The following is a 22,523-nucleotide window of genomic DNA, read 5'->3' as shown; positions in this document are numbered from 1 at the left end:
TGGACGCCTACCCCTGCCAGCATCTTTCCAGAGAGAAAAGCCCCCTGAAATGAACAGGAAGGGAGCAGTGGAGTGTATCTCACACACAAAGGGAAAGACGGCCTGTGAGATGAAGAGATGGGAGGGACCCAAGAGTTGTGACTAACTATAGCAATTGCTGGCCTTCTTCATTTTAAATAGCTGTTGGGTCACCTCTGATTTGCTCAGGGTAATTTAACTTGGGTCATTAGGGAACAGACTCCAGCGTGGAGATTAGGAAGCTCATTGCAAGGAGCGCGGCCTGTGGGTCGAGCAGAAGCAGGGTTCTACAGAGAGAGAGAGGTGATATATAGCAAGCTGGCCAACACTATCAAGGCTAGCACCTTTTTGGAACTTTATTATGCTTTCAAGGTTGTCCTGTGTTGGACCCAAATGGTCAGGATTTATACTTTCCCCCAGTCTTAGAAGTGGGCCACTGAGAAGATAGTGACAATGGGCCAAGTGGCTCTCTACAATTGAGGCAACTCCGTAGGATCGGGCAGCTAGATATATCTACCGAAGGCATCTATGTCAACCAGACAGAGGTCCAGGAAGTCTGGTGGTCCTTCCAGTCTAACTCCTAATGGTCCCACAGAAATGGTATGTCATGCCCAAGGTAACATGACAGGCATTTGTTTCAACTGTTCTGTAAGAGACCACACATTTCCTGGGCCACAGACAGCTCTTCCCATAGGGTCCCATGAACAATTCTAGGTATGATATAGTAAAGTCTTTCTAATTTTATTTTCTTGAAAAGTATCTTAACTCTGAGCTGCTGTTTATTCTGGGGAAAGAACTTACTCAGGCCAACCCCCAAAAGGCATACTTGGAAGGAGACCGCTTGTGAGAGGTGATTGATGCTCAAAGAGTCGTTATGAAATCAACCAAGGTTAAGGTCTTTATGCAATCCTGCATCTGTGTCCTACCCATAATCACACCAGGAACTTATCTAACTCTATTTTTCTTGTAGGTCAAAGTTCTTTTCCCCCACTAGTCCATTTGCCCTTGTTATATAGCCCTGTTTCTCACCCTGTGCCATTATTTTGTAGACAGTATGTACAGATTATAAATGGACTAAAACTCATCATTACCCCATTCATTACCTTCCAGTCTAAAAAAACCGTGCTTTCTGTTTAATTTCATATTATCAAGTCAGAAGAGATGCTTCTGCCCCAGTCTGTCATACATACTCTGCTTTTCATGAGAACAAAATTATTTCCTGTTTAACCCAGATTGCCAACTGCTTCTTCTATATCAAAGGTCTGCAAACCCTTTTCAGGCAACCATCAACAGGGGCACGGCCAGCAATGGAACTCTTAGGATTCTTGTTCTCAGTTCTTGATGGCACCAAATAAAAATAAACTGCTTCTTTGAAGTAGAAAGTGAGGAGTGTACCTAGTTTGTCCACATAATACACCCTCTAGGCTTTATCTGCAAAACAAAATACTGCCACAGAGAATATTCTACTGATGTCTACTCTTTACTATGATACTTATGTAACAATCATATTTATTGAGTGACAGGTCAGCAACAGGTCTACAGAGCAAGTCTTAGGGAGGGACATTCAAAGAAACAGTGAATTGCTACTTCTAGGGAACAACTTGCTAGGTTTGCTCTTGGGTCCAAGTGGGAAGCAATTAGCCAGTTGGGCTACATGACAGGTGAATCTGTCAGCTTGACTCCCACTTCAGTTAGGCTGTTCATGCAAACAACACCTGTAAGTGGGTATTTGGCAAGGATGCATAGTTAGGCACAATAAGATGGTTGTTTCCACTGTCCTACCTGCTCAAGCATCAGCTCTCTTAACCGTGCAATCTTCTCCCCGTCTTCAGGATGACTTAAAATATAGTCTTTGACAAAGAACGCCTAGGAAGAGAAAGGACAGTCAGACTACCCTGGAAGAGTTACCATGAAGTGTCAGACTATTCTGGGAGAGTTGCCATGGAAGTCTCAAACTACCCTGGGAGAGTACCATGGAAGTGAACGGCACATTTATTACTATTTATTTTTAAGGCTTGGCATATTTAGAGAAATGGCATGATTATGAAACATGTTTAGGGACAGATGGAGTGATTCCTAACTCTGGGCAGCTGGTCACAGGCAACATTCGGAAAGTCAGAGCATCTCTTATAAAATAAAGAGCAGACCCAGTCAATAAACTATAGGCATTATATTCTAAAGTAAATTGTCTTAAGAGTCAATGTTTCTAAAATTGTCTTCTGGCATATTATAAAAAAAACAGATGAAAAGACTTAAGGATCACCAACCAACCAACCAACCAACCAACCAACCAACCAACCAACCAACACAAGACCACTCCCACAAACTTCTTTGACCAGTCAAATTACTTCAGGTAAACGTTAAATAGTCCTGATCTCCTGACCCCAACACAAACACACTCAAAGTATCTCACCATGAAGACGAAATATATGGGCTGCACCAATGGCTGGCTACACATTTGTCCTGTTTTATAAATGACTGATAATGGGCCCACATTTGCACAGGAAGACTCGTAATCCCCAAGGGCACGTCCGCGGGCTCCGTGGCCCTCACCTCTTGGTACCTGGAAACCCCTCCATTCACCGCTGCATCTATGACTCCGTTGAGGCACATGGTCAAGGGGTTGATATTCTGCATTTGCCTGCTCTGACACTGGCTGATCAGGGTCTTCAGCTGCTGGTTCTTATTTTCTAAAACTTCGATGGCATTTTCCAGAGGACTCATTTCCACCTGAAAAGCAAATTAGTATATATATCTACTGACTTTCATGGCATTCAAAACCAAAGATGCAGAGAGAGGGGGGGCGGGTTGCAGGGGAACAAGACAGACAAAGCAGATTATCCACCTTCTGAATCATCTACGGTTCTTTTTTTTTTAATGTTTTATTTATTATATATGAGTACACTGTAGCTGTCTTCATGCACACCAGAAGAGGACATTAGATCCCATTACAGATGGTTGTGAGCCACCATGTGGTTGCTGGGAATTGAACTCAGGACCTCTGGAAGAGCAGTCAGTGCTCTTAACTGGCTGAGCCATCTCTCCAGCCCTCATCTATAGTTCTTAGTGGCTCTCATCAGTATCTCAGATAGTGTATACAGCAGATAACTGTATCATCAGTGGAGTGTGGCTTGGGTAATAAGGAACTGTCTATTCTATAACAGCACAGCAATAAGCATCCCTTGCTTATGCTCTTTTGGGTAGACATCCCCACCCCACCCCCATAACGACTGTGTCAGTCCTGGAGGCTCTTATTTGATACAAATCAACATGGGAGATTCAGAGATACATTAGCAGATCTTCTGGTGTCAAAGAGCTTTCAGCCTCATTGGAGAGAGGGGACATATGCCCATACAGACCCCATATGCATTTATAATAGTGCCATATGGTGACACAGGATGGCACACAGTTAGGAGTTACAGAAAACAAGATAATCACATACATTCCAGGATCTATTTCTTGGTGCAGAGCCAAACAGAATCACAATGACTTGCTGGGTTGGTACAGGGGACCTAATCGTGTCTATGATCCAAGTGTTTTCTCCAGTATATGGCATTGTGCTGTTAATGCCACTGACATTCTCTCTGAAGAGAAGGTCTGCCAAACTCTTAGAGATGAAGCAATTTGTGCTTACAGGAAGCACACTTAAGCACTTGTTCTTTCAGTCAGAGAATCAAATTAGAATAAAAGCCCACTCAGGCCATCTTAAAGTAACACTGAAAAATCATAGAGTAACTCAAGTGTATGAAAATTAAGAATAAATATTAATCAAGGATAATATAAAGGGAGGGGAAGCCAGAACACGTGACAAAATAATTTCAGTATGCATAATCAGTAAAGAACCCATTTGCAGAATGTATAAGACTTTGAAACCAGTTTTCAAACAAAATGGCAAACAACACAAGGAAAACTGGGCAGAAGACTGAAATCGCAATTAAATAAGCAGTAAATACCTGCAAAGGTACTGAGCCTTATATGTGAGGAAACACGAACAACAGTACCATACTGTAAATACTGTAAAACACCCCCTACAGTGGCAAAAATAAATATGGTGACAGATAGCAAGTGAGAGTGTTCCTGTGAGCACCAGAGCCCCCGTCTGCTGTTGGGAGCTCGAACTGCCTCCTTAGCTTTGGGAAACAGTGGCAGTATCTGTCACCTACGTGCCTATGCAAACTATATACGATATCTAAAGCTTTATCTCATGGTCCAAAACTCCTATTCGTAAGTGTATATCTGAAAAAAAAACAAGCACACCAGAGCTGCACATGTATGTACACGCGCAGCTCGGACCATGAACAAAAGTGTTTGTAACTGTTCCCTTAAACCATCATTTATCAATAAGAGAATACATAATATATCGTAGTCTTTATAAAGTGGAATAATGTATAGTAATGGGACACTTTCTTGTCATACTTAGTAAATTGGAAAAAATGCCCCAGTCCTAGCAGAGTGCACACAGTGAAGCGAAACTAAGTGGACTGGTTTAGAAAAGCACAAACAGATGGCAGCGAATCTAGGAAATGCACACCACAAATCAGGCGACCTGGAGAGAAAAGGCAGGGATCCGCCCCTGTAATCTGGAGGGTACGTAAGAAGCCGCTACGATGCTCTAGCAGTGATGGATGTTTCAAACCATTCGAGATATTCAACCTTGGTTTTATATGTGCTCAGCCAAAGCATAAAGGAGGGTCCGAGTCTAAATCACTGTAAGTTAATTAGTGTCTTCAGAACACAGGACAGATGCTGGCTCCAGGGCACAGGCTTTCACCCTTCCGAATACTGTGACCCTTTAATGCAGCTCCTAGCGATGTGGTGATCTCCCACCATGAGGTGGTGACCGTCACTGCTGCCTCACAACTGCAATTTTGCTACTGTTATGAGCCATCATGTAAATACATGTGTTTTCTGATGGTCTTAGTCAACTCCCACAGGGGTCGTGACCCAAAAGTTGAGAATTGCTGCTTAGGGGCTGTAGGTGGGGAAGAGCCGTGTTTGAAAGGACACGGACTCTCGGTTCACAGGAGGAAGGACTTGGAGGGATCAATTACTCAACAGCTACAAACAATCAGCCCTGCTTCTCTGCACTCAAAGGGGATTACAAAATTTTTTATGAGTTGTTTGTACTATAATAAAATAAAAAAATTCATCTTCACTTTTACAAACTCAAATACTAGTAATTCAATAATTTTGTGAACATCCCATAAGATACAAAAAACGTGTGTGGAATATATGAGCTTCAGAGAGTATTTCCAATATGTATTTGAGACAAAGTATAAATAATTCACAATGTTGGCGAAAACTGAACATGGGGAAGGAATGGACTATCTGCAAAAGAATGAGTAAATAAAAACCGGGCAGCAAAACGCTGCCACCTCTCCTTGTCAGGTCAGAAAGCAAAGAGGGTGTCTGTGAGGAGGACACTAAGCTGCTGCCTGGGGCCTACCCGCTCCTCTTCCTGGAGAAGTGCCTTTGGGGAAGTGAAAAGAAAACTGGGGGCCAGGTCACTTGTCCCAGCTGACCAATTCTTCATGTAAATGCATTAAGAGTACGTGCCCGGAGGAAGACATAATCTACGGAGCCCCACAGTAGGAATTCAGTAGCAGGACTTCTTAAGGAGGTAAGACAGTGTCCCTGAGAGGTTTCCAGGTCTGCAGTGTCTTTTACTGTACACTTAAAACTGGGGAGCCCTGTGAACCCCATTTATAGCTTCCGTGTGTGATTCTAAGTTGTTACCATTGCTGTGAGACAGAAAGATGGCAGGAGGTGCTTCAGTCTCAGAAATTCCTCTTGGCCAGATCATCTGGACCACATCAAACTATTAATAAAGCTTGACAGTAGGAAGGATCATGGACTCATGTCTGACTGGCTCAAAAGGAACGTCTTTGTAGGTAAGTCAGGAGGGTGCAAGAGGCTCCTGAACAGGAGCCCAAGGCAGTCATGAAGCAATTGAAAATAAGTACTAAAATTAAGAGGAATAATTTAATAACCATAGCTGCTATGGAGTAACACAAAACAAACACTTAAATCTACGCTCTGGTAATAATAATAAAACCCAAACCAAACAAATTCCAAGTAGCCTCCTGTTACACCCTCGGGGTGCCAGGACCAATTCATTTGAAAAGAACATTTCAGTTCCTTTCCTATATATCATAGTAATAAAACATTTGACAATGGATATTATTTTATAGAAATATTGCAATGAATAAGTAAATACAAATGATAAAAAATCAAATGCATTCATTTATCGTGTGTGTGTCCCCATGTATACATGCATGGCATGCTGTGCACATGGAGATCAGAGAACAAGTTGAGAGAGTTGGTTCTTTCCGTCTAGCATGTGGGCCCTCGGGACTGAACTCGGGTTTTCAGGCTTAGTGGCAAGCACCTTTACCTACTGAACTGCCTTACGGGTCCTCAAATATCAGTATCTCAATCCCTAAAAGATCAATAGGTCTGGGCAGTGACAACCAATAGCTGATTGTCAATTATTCTCACTAACATCACAAGAGGAGGGGAGAGCAGAAGAAAGTAAGAGGGAGGCATAAAAAAACCTACGAAGTAGTCTTGCACCAGCAAAACCTTCCTATGCCTTGAGGCTTAACTCTCAACTTACAGGAAATATAGGCCACAGAGAAATATGTTATATGACCCCACTTGGATCAAGACTTAAGAAAACATTTCAGGGCAAACCACTGTGGTTTTTCAACAACAACAACAAAAATATTTCAAAAAAAAATGCAAGGGGGAAAATTCAGACTAAAAGCCTCCAGGCGACACTGCAAAGAACTGAAATGAACGGCTAGAGTCAAAGGAAGCAAAAAGGAAACCAGGCTCTTGGTGAGGCCTAAGGGGAGCACTAGAAATTTTACAGTCACCTCATTGTTGTGATTCCTTTATAGATAATAATGATCTGGTTGCTTATAAATACACACAATGAGACAGTTATGGATGACCACATTTATTACAAAATGATCTGGTGTGATAAGTGGTGAGAAGTGCAGATAAAACAAACTGGGTTCCTTTTCGAGAAAGCTGCTGAACACGACAAGTTAGGATTGTCATACATTTCCTCTATTTGTTTTGTGTGATACAAAACTAAGTTGCAAAGGGTGACTGGCTCCCACGTCCTGGGTGTATGAAGGAAGGGTTGAAGCAGGAGGAGGCTTCTTACACTCCAGGCTAAACCAGGAGGCTAGGGCAGCAGTGAAACACTAGATGGCGCTGTTGGCAGGGCTGGAAGAGACTCCAAGATTCTGAGTAGGGAAATACATATGTATATTTTCTATTGAGTTTGTTTGACAATTTTATACATATATAATGTGTATTTTGATGACTACAAGCAGAAGCCTTTCTAATCTCCCTCACACCCTATCATTCCATGCTGCTTTTGAGTACCCTGCCCACATTTTTTTCTTTTTTGTTGGTTTTTTTGTTGTTGTTGTTTCATCATCATCATCATCATCATCATCATCATCATCATCATCATCACCATCATCATCATCATCATTATTATTATTATTATTATTATTATTATTATTATTATTATTATTATTATTTTGAGACCCTCTGAGTTTAACCAGGATCATCTGTGTGACCATGGGTTTGGAGTCATCCACTGGGCCTAGTGTGCTCCTCAGTGGGCACTCAAATGAAGAATGACTATCCCTTCTCAAGAATCCATTCCTAGTTCAGCAGGGAGGGGTAGGGCTCCATAAACCCATTCCTGATCCATGGCAGAATGTTGAGAGACCCAGTCTTGTGTAGGTTTATTACAGGAAGCCACAGTTCGCAAGTACATTGGCTGTGCCAGGACCTGCAGACAGCATTCTGCAGCCCTTCTCCCCATCTCACGTTCCCCTGCAGTGGTCCTTGAGCCTTAGAGGGGTAAGTATAAACGTCCTGGTGAGGGCTGAGAGTCCAGGTGCTACTTAGAGCCAGCGCCTTGCATGGCCCTGGGTCTCTGCACTCAGCAGTTTATTGCAGTCAGGCTTCTCTGACTATGGCTGAAAGTAGCACTTATACATGGATATAACCTGAGACATTTAGAAGGCAGCCTGGCAATATGACAGTTTAGCTAAACAGGAATAAGTTCAGCTCCAAGGTCTAAAACCTCCTCAGGCATTACTGTGCTGGACATGAATTCCTCCCTGTGGATGGGGCATCAAATCCACCCTGAGATTCCATCTCAGCAGAATCAGAACGGCTATCATAAGGAACAAACACTGGTTAGGATGTGTGGAAAGAGGAAGCCTTATTCACCCTTATTCACTGCTGGGGAGCGTAAACTTGTACAGCCACTGTGGAAATCAGTGTGGCGGTTCCTCAAAGAACATAGACACAAAGGTGCCATATGACCCACTACTGACCAAATGCCCAGTGGATGCTACATCTTACTCCAGAGAAACTTGTTCAACCATGCTCACTGATGCTCTGTCTACAATAGCTAAGAAGTGGGATCAGCCTTGATGGCCATCCACCGAGCAGTGGGTAATGAAAATGTGTCCACATACACAGCGCACGGCCTTCCCCTGTAGGGAAATGCACCATTGGGAAGTCTGCAGGCGAAGGGATGGAACTAGGGGAAGATTATACTGAAGCCCACTGAGATAAACGCTGCATGCTCTCTCACACGTGCCGTCTAGCCTTCAGATTTGCGTGATTAACCTGGAGTACCTGCAGAGCTATGGGGTGGGGAAATGCCCTAAGGGAGTAGGGAAAGCAACACAAAGATATGGCTATACAGGTGGGGGATGGTGAGAGTGGAAAGTTTCAGCAGGGATGGGTGTGGGTGACAGAAGATGAGAGTGGGAAGACAGCACTAAGATGTATGGGAAAGCTATGCAGCCATTCATAGACCTACACTACTTCTTAAGCCAATGTAAAACAGAAGTGAAGGAAGAGCTCAAAGGATCCTAAGCAAAATCTTTGGATACTGCTGCTGCCTCAGGCTGAGAGTCGCTCAACAAACCCCTAGTGTCAGGTATGAGACAACTCCTGTTGGTCAAAGAGGCTCTGCAGACCTGTGAGACAATAACAGGTTTTCGCCATTCTTCTAGGTTGCCCACCAGAACTAGCTGATTAGATCCTACTGCTAAAGACACCACATACCCTGCAAGGCGCAGAGAAGTCCAAGTTAGACCTAAGCTGCCTGCTTCCTCCCTGTTGGTTACTGTTCCTTGTGCTCTACATGCCCTGGGGAGAAGGTGTCAATGGGCTTCCTTGACCATGAATTCTCTGATCAAGTGAACTTTGAAGCCATCCATTCACCTGCAGATTCTAGCATCACAGATAAGAAATTTCAATTCTTTTTTCTATATTTATTGAGCACCTACTACGTTCTTGAAGTCACTATATACCAAAAACCAAGAACCAAGCCAGCAAGCCAACAACTCTAACAGATCATGGATTGGTCCAGGTAGCAGGGACAAGGGAACCACACGGAGGCTGCTAAGAGTGGGCTGCACTCAGGGAATGCAGTAGCCCAGTTTGACTTGTTCTGTTAGAACATAAGATTACATATTCCAAGAAAGTAGGCAACTGATGTTTGAAAGGCTGTGTTTAGTATTTCTCCCTTTATCATTATCAGCACGATATTTTTCATGAGTGGTGTGTGTGTGTGTGGTTTCCTGGGTGAGGACCATTGGTGAATCTTTATAGGATTTAACGTTCTGGGCTGTATGGATCTGAAAAGACTCTCTGAATCATTAATGCGGTGTGGGTGACTAAGAACGCTGCTGTGGGTTGAGCTTTTGCCATTCTGTAGGAAGCATAATAAGAAGACTTCTCTGAGCACGGTGTTTGGCAGCCTCCCCTCATCCATGAAAGGTATGCTATACCAGCAACCAGCATTGGGGGATCTGTGACTTAGATTGCACACAGATATAACTGGACTAACATAATTTCACGAATTGGTTTAGCTTCCTTAGGGAGCCACATTAATATTTTGGCATTGTAAAATGAAAAACGCATTAACCCTTAGCTTTGAACATGATAATCTTGTCTTAAATGCCGAGAGATTTCTGTAGGAGAAGCCATTCTGGAAAAACATTTTTGGGGAGAGCTACTTTTCTTATCAACAAAGTAAGCTGCTGCTTAACTAAGGTATTGCTTGCATCATAGATTGACAATTGATGCATTTCATTTCAAACAGAGTCCAATGGCCAGGCTCAGAGCCATATGGATGTGCAAAAGGAGGAGGAAAAGACCCTGGGAGGCTGGGATACTATGGCTGTCATCTGAAATGCAGTAGAGACAGACACCAGGGTGTAGCACCAGCCTTGTTACAGTCAGCTACTCCATCCCATTTCTCTTCATTTGGAATGGAGGCTGTGGTTGTGCCTGGCAACCAGAGAACCCTGGGAGCTGAGTTTATCAGATTCTATAACGGCCTCTTCACCCGAAACTCCATCCAGGCCAGCTCAGCTTCTCTCACTGTTCCTCTCACCACAGACCAAAACAGCCCAGGTTCCACAGGGACAGATTTTACATAAGCCTTATATGAAAGGGCTTCATTTTGCCACTGAGAAAACGAAGGTTCAAAGAGCGACAGAGCTGGGTTTGGAATACCCATGTCATAACTCTGGCACGATGACTGCACAAGAAAGCAGGCTGCCTTCTTGGCCCATGGTAAGCAACGAAGACCACAGACCCAGCACAGTTAGGAGAGGTGGCATGCTGGTTGTCACTCCAGAACTCCAATATGCTGTTTTTACATGCTGTAACCATAATTGCTTTAAAGAATTTTTCTGGTTGGTTCAAGCAGGACATCAACACTTACCTTCATTCAATACCTTAGATAATGCGGTAAGAACCCAGGAAGTGAAAGAGTACAAGCAAATAGAGGTGGGCTCGGTGACCTGGAGCTCAGTGAGCCCGGGCATGGATGACTGTTGGAAAGGTGCTACACTCCTTACCACTTCACGCTTTTCCACTTCGAACCAGCGGGAGATGCCAGGCAAGCTCTGCACCAAGTACAGCGATGTTCTTTCCACCCAGAGACTCTGCAAAACAACACAGAGTCAGTTTCTACGCTGTCCTTCTCTCTAGGCCCTGAGTGGTGACGAGTCTGAGCAGGTGTCACTTATTTCCTGTAGCCTTTCTTCGGTCCTCCTGGAACACTTGAGAAACAATCCAGTTAGTAATTCTGCACACTGCCTAACCCTTTCATCTGTGCAGAGCAAATGAGCACCGGCTTCAGAAAGCAAGGGCCAGACACAGCAGCAAGCTTCCCCACGGTGTCTCCAAAATTCGACTTTAACCCCTTCACTCTCTGAGATTAAGCCTAGAAGGGGCAACTGTATGAGCTACCAAGATAAGATTAGAGTAACAGTAACCTAAAGGGAGAGAGGACTTTAGGAACGCAAGGCTTGAACCTTCTATTTTGAGGTGAATCTTTAAGTTTTAGAAGGACTCTTGACCCCCTCAAAGCCACATTCTCATTACCAGAAGGGCTGGCACTTGACCCCACACCCAGAGCCTCATTTCCTCTCCATCGTCCTATGTACAGAGCCACCCTTGTGGTGATGAGCTAAACTGCTGTAACTCAGGGGCATCTGTGTGCTTTGCGTCGTACTCTGTCTGACCAGGAACCAGCTCCTTCAGGACACACATGAAACACATGCCTCTGCTCATGGCCACACTTTTCCTTTATTAACCCATTTCGGAACTTGTATTTCAGCACTGTTATTTAGTGTGCTAACAGTAGCAGGAACTTGACAAGATTCCTGCAATCCCGCCATTTATTCAAACTACAGAGGGGTTAAAGAGAAGGCGACCAGGGAAGAGCTGTGGAGATGACTGCAGAAGAATCCATGTGGTACGAGCTCGAGAGGTTCTGATGATGCCAGGGAGGCAGGCTGACGAGAGCTCAGAAGGGTGAAAGAGATGCTCACGGTGTGCATCGGACGCAGGTACTCATGACACCGTGGGGGACCAGTAGACAAGTCAGATGGATTTTACAGGGTGAAGAGTTCACCGGGAGGAGAGTGGGGGCCGCTGTCAGGCAGGAGGCTGCCTACACAGACTTGGAGCTGCTTGTGAGAGGGTACGGCAACCAATAGAGAGAGGGCGGGTGCTGCTCGAGCCAACGTGGGGGATGGGTAGGCGGACCAAGAAGTGGAGAGGGGATGATGGGGCACAGTTTGGAGTCAGATTCTAGGGAAGGGGAGCCTAATTTAACCTTACCCACCCTGGTTAGGTAGCTGTATCACTGATCATTAACTTGTTGGCCAGGAAGAAATACAGTACAATAGAAAAAGCAATAGGAGGGGCACTGGAAGACATGGGTTCCAGCACTAAGGCTGGAACTAAGGTCATGGGCATGTGAGACTGAGCACGTCAACTGCATGGCTCTCGTGCATCCAGGTCTGAGGACTGGGAGCCACTGCAAGTAGAAAGGACTATCTCATAACCAATCAGAGCTTTAGTTGGCCTGGCAATAGGAAACAAGAATCAGAAATATGCAGAAAGCACTAGAAAATGATTGTGGATCTTTTCAGTAATATCTCAGTGTTGTTTTCCAATGGTTTCTTTAGTGTTCAATACACAGGGAGGAGGAAGGCCCAGAGAAGAGGCCAGAGGGACAGGCTGCTGGTATAGCTGTCTAGTCTCTCTCTGATACATACATACTATATATATATATATATATATATATATATATATATATATATATGTGTGTGTGTGTGTGTGTGTGTGTGTGTGTATCATTAGAGCAGTTTGTGATTAGATTTCTGAAGAGAGCCACAGTAAATGCACATCAAATCTACCACAAAGGCCAATTTTTAAAATTCAGTCCTCTTGGAACTCTGCAAAGCTACCCCCTCTGCTCCTTGTCTGCAGTAACCCCTGGCAGCACTGGGAAACCACTGGGCAAGCATGGGTGGGTCAGCATTACGTAAGACTGATAGTGTAGGAGACTCATGGCTTGAGTATTTGTTCAAAGAGATACTAAGCAACATTCCCAGGGGAATAAGCTCATTTTGCAATTTTGTTCAGGTTTGAATGCCAAGTGACTGGGGTTTAGTCTTCCATATCATGGTTTTCAAGGAAAGGGATGGTCAGAAGTGATTTCTGAATAGATATTCAGATATCCTTTCCCCAGTGGGGCTGTGAGAACTCTGACTGGGAACATGCTAAACTAGCAAGGCACATTGGAGCTGGTGAGGGCAGGCAGCCTGGTACATGCAGATGCCAGGGTTAGAATACACTCTGGTCCTCATCTCAGAATCCTAATCACACTTTTATAATGAAGACCAGAGCAAAGGACAGAACAGAGCATCTCCATTGTAGCAACAGTGTGCCCACATGGACTTTTCTCAGCTCTCCCTGGCCTGTTCCTTGGTTCTTCTTTACTCTGTACATCCTTGATGTTACAATACACTGACTATTCTCACAATGGCTCACCACGACTGGACACCAGGACTGAGTTCAAACCTGAGTTTAAGGGTTGGTCTAAGCACCACTGGTATTGGATCTGCCACAGGGAAATTCAGGAACTCCTTGCAGATCTACTCAGACTTTCTGACCTGGGGAACCAAAGATCTTCTTGCTTAGAAAATGTTCCCCATCACTTGGAAATACTGCAGAGTTGGGAAGCTACTAGGATAAAAGAATTCTAGACTCTTTGTTCCAGTCACATGGCATTATTCTCAGTTACTATTTACTAAGGTAGAAAGCATTTGAGGAGGCAGCATGTGTCAGAAACTGTAGGGTACCTTGAACTCGTTCTCCTTGTCTTTTGTGCCTTTGTGGAACGGTCTGTCATAGCGGAACTTCCAGATGTGATTCACTTTATAGAAGCTTTTGATGTTGTCCGGAACCCCTTCTCTCTGCAGCACCTCCTGGCTCTCTGGAATGGGAGTCACAGCATATATCTGTAAATCTAAGATTAAAGAGTCAAGGAGGGAACCTGGCTTGTCAGATGGCAAGGCAGTCTGGTGGTTCAATTCCAGCTGAAGTCATTTACAAACTTCCCAGAAGCTATGAATAACACACGTCTAAGCATGCCTTCAATTTCAGGCCTTGACCTAGTCCTAGGGGTTTGACTCTGACAGGACATATGCCTGGGTTTCTGTAACCTGTGAATTGACAGCTTGCATTAGTGGGATGGGTTGGGACAGCTGGGCTTGGGTTTTCAGAATCAGAATGATTTCCTCTTGTACATGAGACACTTTCATCTGTCTCTTCATGGCTCCTAAAATTCATTTAGAGTAATATGGGGCCAAAAGCAGGCACCAGAACACTGACAAGGAGCTGCACCTGCCACGTGTTGCTGTGACCTCAGTCTTCTAAAGTGTGGTACCCATTCTCCAAAGCCAGGTATGGAGAAGCCGAGTGGTTAGTTGTACTTCCCACTTTAAATACTATTTTCTTCATATAGTTACTTCCTCCCCAGAGAAATAGAGGAAATAGTTTTAATTTATTTCTCTTACATTTAGGCTCTGCTTTGAAAATATATCCATAATAGCCACTGGGAGTTTACCTGTTTTTCTTTAAAACCACTGGTTTCAGATAGATTTAGGAAGAACTGATGGGTGAACTACCTTTGTGTCTAAAGCCTACAGGTTTCCATTTTAATTGTTTGTTTTGTGTTGAGATGTGTTTCCATTAGTAAGTCAGTCCAGAATGTCATAGCTGAGACCACCTCCCTCCCAGAATACTGGAAACACCTCTTTTTCTTCCTTCCCTTACTCCATAATTAAAATAGGGGGGTGGGGATGGAGGATGTGCCGTCACGAACGCAATGCTACCACTTCCTTGAACTGAAGCAGTTTCCGTAGGAAGTCAGAGAAAACGTGTCCTATAGGAAATCCAGTAAGAGAGAGCTTCAGAAGTGTCGATTTGCAGGAGTGGCAATCAGAAGGGAGAAAGTTCCTTACCAGATGTTTATGGGATTTCCTTCCAACTGACTCTGCGATAACAATTTTAACAGTTACATTCTGTTCAGAAGGCACCAAGCTAAAACCAGGACAGCCAGGTCTAGGAAGTCTAAGAGGGGGGCCACTGAAAAGGGAGCAGTGGCCGCAACACTTCCCAGGACAATGTCCTGCAGCTAACAGCAGGTACCACCCAACCGGGGCCCGTCAGGAATGGATACACTGAGCTTCCGCCTGGAAGATGGTCTCGTCAGGCTGGTTGGCGTGCTGCATGGCGATGGCATGGGGGAACTCGTTCAGCATTCGCTGTTGGAAAGCCTCCAGTCTTTCGTAGTCATGCCCTCGACATACAAACTCCTTATTCTGGGGGTGCAACCAAAGAAAGAAGTTAGGATTATATGACAAAGAGAATAAAAACCCATGACTGGAGTTGGGGATTTAGCACAGTGGTAGAGCGCTTGCCTAGCAAGTGCAAGGCCCTGGGTTCGGTCCCCAGCTCCAAAAAAAAAAAAAAAAAGAAAAAAAAAAAAAACCATGACTGTGGTGACAACTGACCATCGGCTCCATGTCATGCACTGTCACAATGATAAAATAAGCACATGAATTAAACATGCTGGGCGAAGGGCAAAGGCCTCATTTGTTACTGATTCCCACCAGAGCCAATAGCACACTCTGAATCCCAGATTCAGCTGCACAGGGACTGATGGTGAGCACCAAGGACAAGATCCAAGCAGAGTCTTAAAACGTTGATGGACAGGCGTTAGGGATGACTTTTCTAAGATACATGTCATACTCGCACACATGAATTCCCAATTTCTAAGAACACAAAGATTTGCAGTAACTAAAAATCCACCTTACTGTATTTTATTCTAAACGGCTCTGAGAGCAGCTTTATACTTCCACTGAGAGAGGACAGGCAGACGGCCATCCATCTCTAGTCTAGCCTTCAGAAGGATAGAAGGGCCAAAGGTACAGAGTCTTCCATACCATAACGGGCTTAGCTCAGCTTGCTGGGCCTGGAAATCCTCTTAGTGGGTTTGAAAGCCTTGCTAATTGCTGGCTTGTTTTGTTTTGCTATATTATACTATATTCTATTGACTTATTCTAGAGGTCAAGACTCTCTCATTCAGGTAAGAATGCTGAAGGTTAGGGCCAGAAAATTGGCTCTGCGGGTAAAAGTGCTTGCCAAACCTTATGACTTGAGTTCAGTATCTGAGACACAGATGATGGAAAGAGAGAGCTGACTTCTGCAGATTGTTCTCTGATCTCCATACATGCAGCATGGCACCCCTCATCCCAACACATAAATAGAATAAAATATTTTTTAAAATGCCAAGAGTGGGGCTGGAGAGAGCTCAGTGGTTGGTTAAGAGCACCGACTGCTCTTCTAGAAGTCCTGAGTTCAATTTCCAGCAACCTCATGGTGGCTGACAACCATCTGTAATGGGGTCTGATGCCCTTTTTAGGTGTATCTAAAGAGAGGGACAGCATACTTACATACATAGAATAAATAAATCTTACAAGGAAAAAGAATGCCAAGAACTATTTAAGCTAGAACAGAGAGCTGCAAACGTTTTCAAAATGTATCGCAATAGCTGGTTAGCTATGAGCAAGAGTCCTTGGTAGCTAAACGACCATAACTTACAACTGTTGAGCCCAGTTATAGCTGAGACTGCACAGTAATGAGATCTGTTCACCCACCCACAGCTCTATCACCAACTCCTGGCTTTCCTCCTCTCCACCTCCTGTGAGCTGAGATTACAGGTATGCATCAATCATGCCTGGTTTAAGCAGTGCTGGGGATCGAACCAAGGACTTCCTGTCAGCTGGGAAAATCTTTTACCAAGTAAAGCTATATCCTGGGCACCTGGCCTCAGTGAGTTCTTGAGCTTGTTGCAGGGATGTCTACTTCTTTTGTTTTTGTTGCTGGGTAACAATCCATTGTGTGGATAAATTACATTTGGCCTGTCCATCCATCACCTGATGATCCTTGAGTTTTTTTCTACTTTTTCGATGATATAAACAGTATTGCTATGAACATTTAGATACGGACGTTCATATAAGTGCTGCGGAGTTCTGTTTTAATGATGTAGATGTAGACCTGCCCAGTTATAAGGGTGAACACTTTCCATTTATGGGAAAAATAACTACTTATAATCTAATTATATAATTGTTTCAATGTATTAGACTTTTTAAATGCATCCTCATTAATCAAATAACAAATGCCTGTGTGGACATATTAAATCTTGGTATTTGTTTTAAATTCGGTGTTAAAAAAAAGATAAGGAGAGGCACTCCTTGTGATTCTGAAGCCTGCAGTGTTCCTTAGAAACCAAGAGAGGGCAACCCTTCTCTTTCATCTTGAAATAAATGACAATTACATAGAAAGAGGCTATTTTCCAAGACCAATGGTAGACACATCAATTTATTAAAATTCTTTATTAAACGAAATTTGGTCTGTTTGATCAATGTGGTTTTGGTGTTTGCTAAACTTCTTTTATAATTTGTGCATCTAAGCTTCTGATTTTAATAAATATATTACCTTTAAAGATTGATTTTTAAAGAAATGTTATGTGTATATGTGTGTATCTGTGAATGTATGCCACATGTTATATTGGGGCCCACAGAGATCAGAAGAGGGTGTTGGAGCCAGTGCTAAGGGCAGTTATGACCTGCTGCTTCACATGGGTGCTGGGAACCCAACTAGGGTCCTTCTAGAAGAGCAGCAAGTGCTGTTAAGCTGAGCCATCTTTCTAGTCCTATATACCCCTTCACTTACAGTGATTACGCAGAGTAGATAGGGGGATGCCTCACTGTGCTTGTAACTAAACTCAGATTTTAGTCAGATTGCCTAGTGTGCCTTCAGCACATTACTGTCATGGGCCTCTTCCTCCATAAATAATAAAAAAGGGTATCAGATGACCAGTTTGGTACAGAGATAAACACATCAACACTGATATTTATCAATATATGACATAATTTATAAAATACTATTACAGTCAACCTAAATATTATTCAATATTATTCCTTCAACCTAAACACTATTTTGTTTTCTTCTTACAGTTTAAAGAAACCAGAAGGTTTTTGGTTTCCTAAAACTTTTATGTTCTCCAAACCTTCAGTTCACAATGGACTAGCCAATTCTTGACATGATATGGAAGGAAATGTCATTTTTCATACTGTAAAACTTTGTATCAAGCGAAGAGACTCACCTACATCAAAGTCACACTTTGCCCTGTTGGAGTTTCTAGTTTCATGTATTGGAACACCACTCCACTGAGAGCCAGGCCCCAGGCCCTTGTGCTCTTCTAGGGATGCTGACTACCGGCCAGGACTGGGTGTAGTCTTAAATTTAGCAAATCCTCTGCATTTGCCATTATTGTTTTCATCTAAAAGTGATCTTTCATCTTCGGACAGGCCTACCTGCCAATGCTGCGTACAACACAGATTTTATATAATGTCCATGTGTCACTCAAGTACACGGTCACTTCAATCGATAAAAGACAATGTCAACTTGCTGAGTTCCTTTCCCTGATGGTGTGATAAAGTACCCTGACAAAGGCTATTTGACAAGCATCAGGGCGGGAGGGTTTACTTGAGCTCATAGTTCTAGGGCACAGTCCCTCATGGTGGGGAAGTGAAGGTGTCAGGAAATAGAGAGAGATGAATGTTCCAGCTAAGGTAGTTTCCTCTTTTGTATGTAGGGCATTCCTGAGGGTAATCCATTTGACATGATCGCTCACAGGAACGTCTGGATGCTTGTCTCCCAGTTGGGTCCAGATCCTGTCAATTTAACGATTAGTGCTAACCGCCATACTAGAGCCATCATTTAAGTGCTCCATGTGATCTAAATATTTACTTACGTCTTTGGATATTTTGAGGTCCATTCGGACTGTCTCTCAACTTATCAAAAAGGCACATAAGCTAAAGATTAAGCAATAAATGACATCTTTCTCTTCTCCCATGTCTGAGTAGACTCACCTTGCCTTTTCTCATATATGTTTACAAGATTTACCACAATGCAAATATTTTATATTGAGATTTAAAGTTGTAATGACTCAATTTGCTCTGTGTGTATGTGTGTGTGTGTGGGGGGGGGGAGACAGACAGACAGGCAGACAGACAGACAGGGTCTCAAGAGCTGGGATTATAGGTACTATGATACTATGTATGAGTGGTCTTTTTTTTTTTTTTATTTATTTAATCAAGACAGATCTTACTCTGAAGGCCAGGCTGGTCTGAAATTCACCACTGGCCAAAGTAAAGTTGTGACAATTCTCCTGTCTCAGCTTCCCACGTGCTGGTATTACATGACTGAGGTGCCACGCTTGGCTCATAAATAGACTCATAAATAAGTGGATTTTATCAGGAAGCATAGCACTTCTCCACACCCTTGGTGAGTAAAGGAACTCTCTTAACCAGCATTTTAATATGCGGAGGATGTTTTGGATGGCTGTGTCCAATAACACTCACACATATAAAATCCTGTGTGGCAGTGTAAACGAGAGGGGCGATACTAAGTATTTTATACTACCTCACAATGTCTTGAAACTACCCTTTGGCAGAAACAGTTTATAGAAGCAATAAATCAGATGTCTCTGCCGAGTGATATTTACGTTTTTATAAAGTCATCAAAAAGGACAACACTTTGTCCATGGCTCTGGAGTTGGATTTTGACTTGATGTGTTAATTCCTACAGTCTGGAACTGCAAGCCCTCTATTGCTCTGCTCCATATTCTTGGATGCTAACTATGGACACTGCACACTGAATACAACAGTGAACACCACCGAAGGAAAGACATAGCCACTGAAGACTTCTTTACATAAATACAGGAAGGGGTAAACTCTTTGGTTTTAAGAAACTGTTCAAGACAAAATATGCCATCTCCTTCTCGTCACTTGTCATACAATGTCACTAATATCTTAGTTTTCTTGACTGTAGGATCTGAGCTAGAAGGATAAAGCAAATCAAGTAGTGTATAACTTACTCTTAAGAAAAATGGAAACTTCTTCCCATAAAATCCAACTCTGAAGAATTCAGGTTCCAGACGCTGTTGGTCCATGATTTTGTCATACAAAGAGGCTTCCATCATCTGGGAAAGTATAGGGGAATGTCTATGAATTCCCACATGTCAGTCATACCGATACAAGAATGTACATAGGAGAAAATTTTTAATTCATTCAAAACAGGACTTGACTCCTTTTTAAAGCTTTCAGGAGAGAGGACCAGCAAGCCAACATTGTAAATACATACTGAGTACTTCAACCTTTGTAGGCTTCCTTGTTTCTCTGGTACTTTTCAACTTGCCGGGACTCAGGCTAGAGTTTATTGACCCTTGAAAGGATCAAGGGTTTTACTATGTGTTCCTATCAGAGGAGATGATTTTACAGGTCTATTAAGGAAATGTTTAAACTTCATCATAGATAATAGACAAGTCCCAGTTAACACAGATAGTTAGAAGCCAAGCCTTTCTGGAGAATTCTTATGCTAGGTGTACTTGCTTTCCCCCCCACACATAGTAATTCAGGACATGTAGAACATTCAACTTTATACTGGTGGGATGGGGGTAAATCACCAACCAGAGCCAAGGGAGGTGTGCAGCACAAAGTGCTGTCTGTGCTAAAAGCTTTTAAGTATGTCTTTGACAATGTTCAAACTAGGTAGCAAACAAAGCTTATGGCTTCCCTTTTGTGGTATTGTTATCCCTGGGGTTTCCAGGAAAGACTAATATTGTACTTGAAGGCTTCCTCCTCCCCCCAGTAACAGCACCCCAAAGAGCAGTTGATATGAAGTGTAATGTGTTGGGTTTATAAAAATCTTAGTGACTATGGCACCCAAGGGCTCTCACTGGTAAACACTGTAACCTCGCTTCTGTTGCAGGGACAGGATGCCAAGAGAAGTTAAATAGCAATGTTTTATATATATATATATATATATATATATATATATATATATATATATATATATATATATATATATAAGCATCAGCATGATGAACTGGAGTTAAGCTTTTTCTCCTTGAGTTTTCAAGCTAGGAGAAATATCATTGGCCTGCTGACACGAAACACTTGGGCAAAAGTATAATGTCAGTTGCCAGCAGGTGAAAAAAGGTATTTGTGGTGGTGTAAGGGGACTGTGCAAGCTGTTGAAGGTTTATACTGTTATGTATCCAATGCCAGCCTCAAGAGTCGGGGAGAATGTCATTATCATTTAAATATGAAGAGCAGAGAAACATAGTGGCACCTCTACATTCATCACGATAAATGCTTGTAACTCCCAAGAAAAAGGATTTGTATGAATCTAAAAGCAAGGAGATACAAAAGCATAACTCAGGCAGAGAGAATATTAAGAGCCTTGAGTACATGGTACTTGGTTTAGTGAGAACATTTCTGAAGGTGCACAGATAGGTTACACAGGATTTGTCCCCGATTTATTTTCACACAAGCCAGCTAACCATTTTCTACTCGTTTGCTTTGTAGATCACAGATACTAAGAGCTGTTACTCTCAGGAAGTTTTCCTGTAACTGGGAAGCTCTTCAGTGCAGAGATTTTCCACAATAAACTTAAACTCTTGGACCAGACTGAGCACTTCGGTGGATTAGAAACGGATCGAGGGTTCCCCCTCTGTATATTAATCAAAAGAACACACACAGATCGAGCTGTTGTTTCTCTGTATAAATGGCTAAGCATGCTTCTGGGAAAATACGTATCTTAGAGAAAGTTTCTGGAAGCTGTATCAAGAGAGTCACGGTGCTGATTTCCTACAGCCCTGCTGGGAAGGTAGTCACACAGGGGTACCACACCTGAGTCACAGATGCCCAAGTACTTTACCCTCATCTTGCTCAGGTTCCTGTAGTCATAGTAACTCTCATATTGCTCTGCAATCTTCCGGCACAGGATAATGCCATTCTCCCAACACTGCAGACAGACAGTAGCATGAAAGTTAGCATTCATCATACTTATGCAACTTTATCCAAAGGTTAGGATGTGGACGTTTTGGGATCATAAAGCCTTACGTTCTCAGTCTTTACAACAGTCTAAAGTAATAACGATGCCATTTTAAGCATGAAAAAAATATTCTATTAACATGTAACTCATTAAAAATATTCAGAAAGTTGGTTATGTCAGCTCCTCGGAACATTCACTAACACATACTGCAAAACCAATATTTTCTTGTGTTCTGCCACACTTGGAAACAACTGTAGTTTCATGATGACCACATACATGGATGCAAACAGACTCTTGGTGCTCAGGAGGGAATTATCATTGGTCTCTAAGGCCCAGTAAGTCAAGCCTGGTCTCCTCCCTTGGTTAACATGCTTACATGAGCATGAGGACCATTAGAGTCTTGTTGGATCAGAATGTTACTTTCAAAAGAAATGTTTAAATTTTGTCATCTAGCATATTATCAACCGAGCTATTTCTTCAAAAGCCCAGATAGTCAGTATTTGCAACTTTAGGGCCACTCAACCTCTGCCAGGTATTAAATTCATCTGTTATTGTATGAAGTCAGCATAGTCATAACTGAGAATTAGAATAATGAATTCTAATAAGAATCTATGGGCACATAGGCAAATGTCAAATAGTTTTCACATGCCTCATAGTATTAATAATCTTTTAATCTCTTC

At 42.8% G+C, this 22,523-nt stretch overlaps 1 protein-coding gene across 5 annotated transcripts in view; it reads right to left on the bottom strand.

The window, feature by feature from the left end:
- The window catches only part of Dock4 (dedicator of cytokinesis 4), a 389,723-nt gene that overhangs the window by 15,687 nt on the left and 351,513 nt on the right, over window positions 1–22,523 (bottom strand). For all 5 annotated transcript variants that reach the window (XM_039078128.2, XM_039078129.2, XM_039078126.2 and 2 more), the window contains 7 exons: window positions 21,727–21,813; window positions 19,883–19,987; window positions 15,116–15,257; window positions 13,734–13,900; window positions 10,935–11,021; window positions 2,572–2,748; window positions 1,801–1,884 (listed from right to left, as the gene is read on the bottom strand). In XM_039078128.2, coding sequence (XP_038934056.1) covers window positions 1,801–1,884; window positions 2,572–2,748; window positions 10,935–11,021; window positions 13,734–13,900; window positions 15,116–15,257; window positions 19,883–19,987; window positions 21,727–21,813 — 849 coding nt within the window. The remainder of the gene's footprint in view (window positions 1–1,800; window positions 1,885–2,571; window positions 2,749–10,934; window positions 11,022–13,733; window positions 13,901–15,115; window positions 15,258–19,882; window positions 19,988–21,726; window positions 21,814–22,523) is intronic.

Source organism: Rattus norvegicus, chromosome 6, assembly GCF_036323735.1.
Source record: "Rattus norvegicus strain BN/NHsdMcwi chromosome 6, GRCr8, whole genome shotgun sequence".
NCBI lineage: Eukaryota > Metazoa > Chordata > Mammalia > Rodentia > Muridae > Rattus > Rattus norvegicus.
The sequence above is the reverse complement of the archived record's forward strand: the minus strand, read 5'-3'. Positions and strand labels throughout refer to the sequence as shown.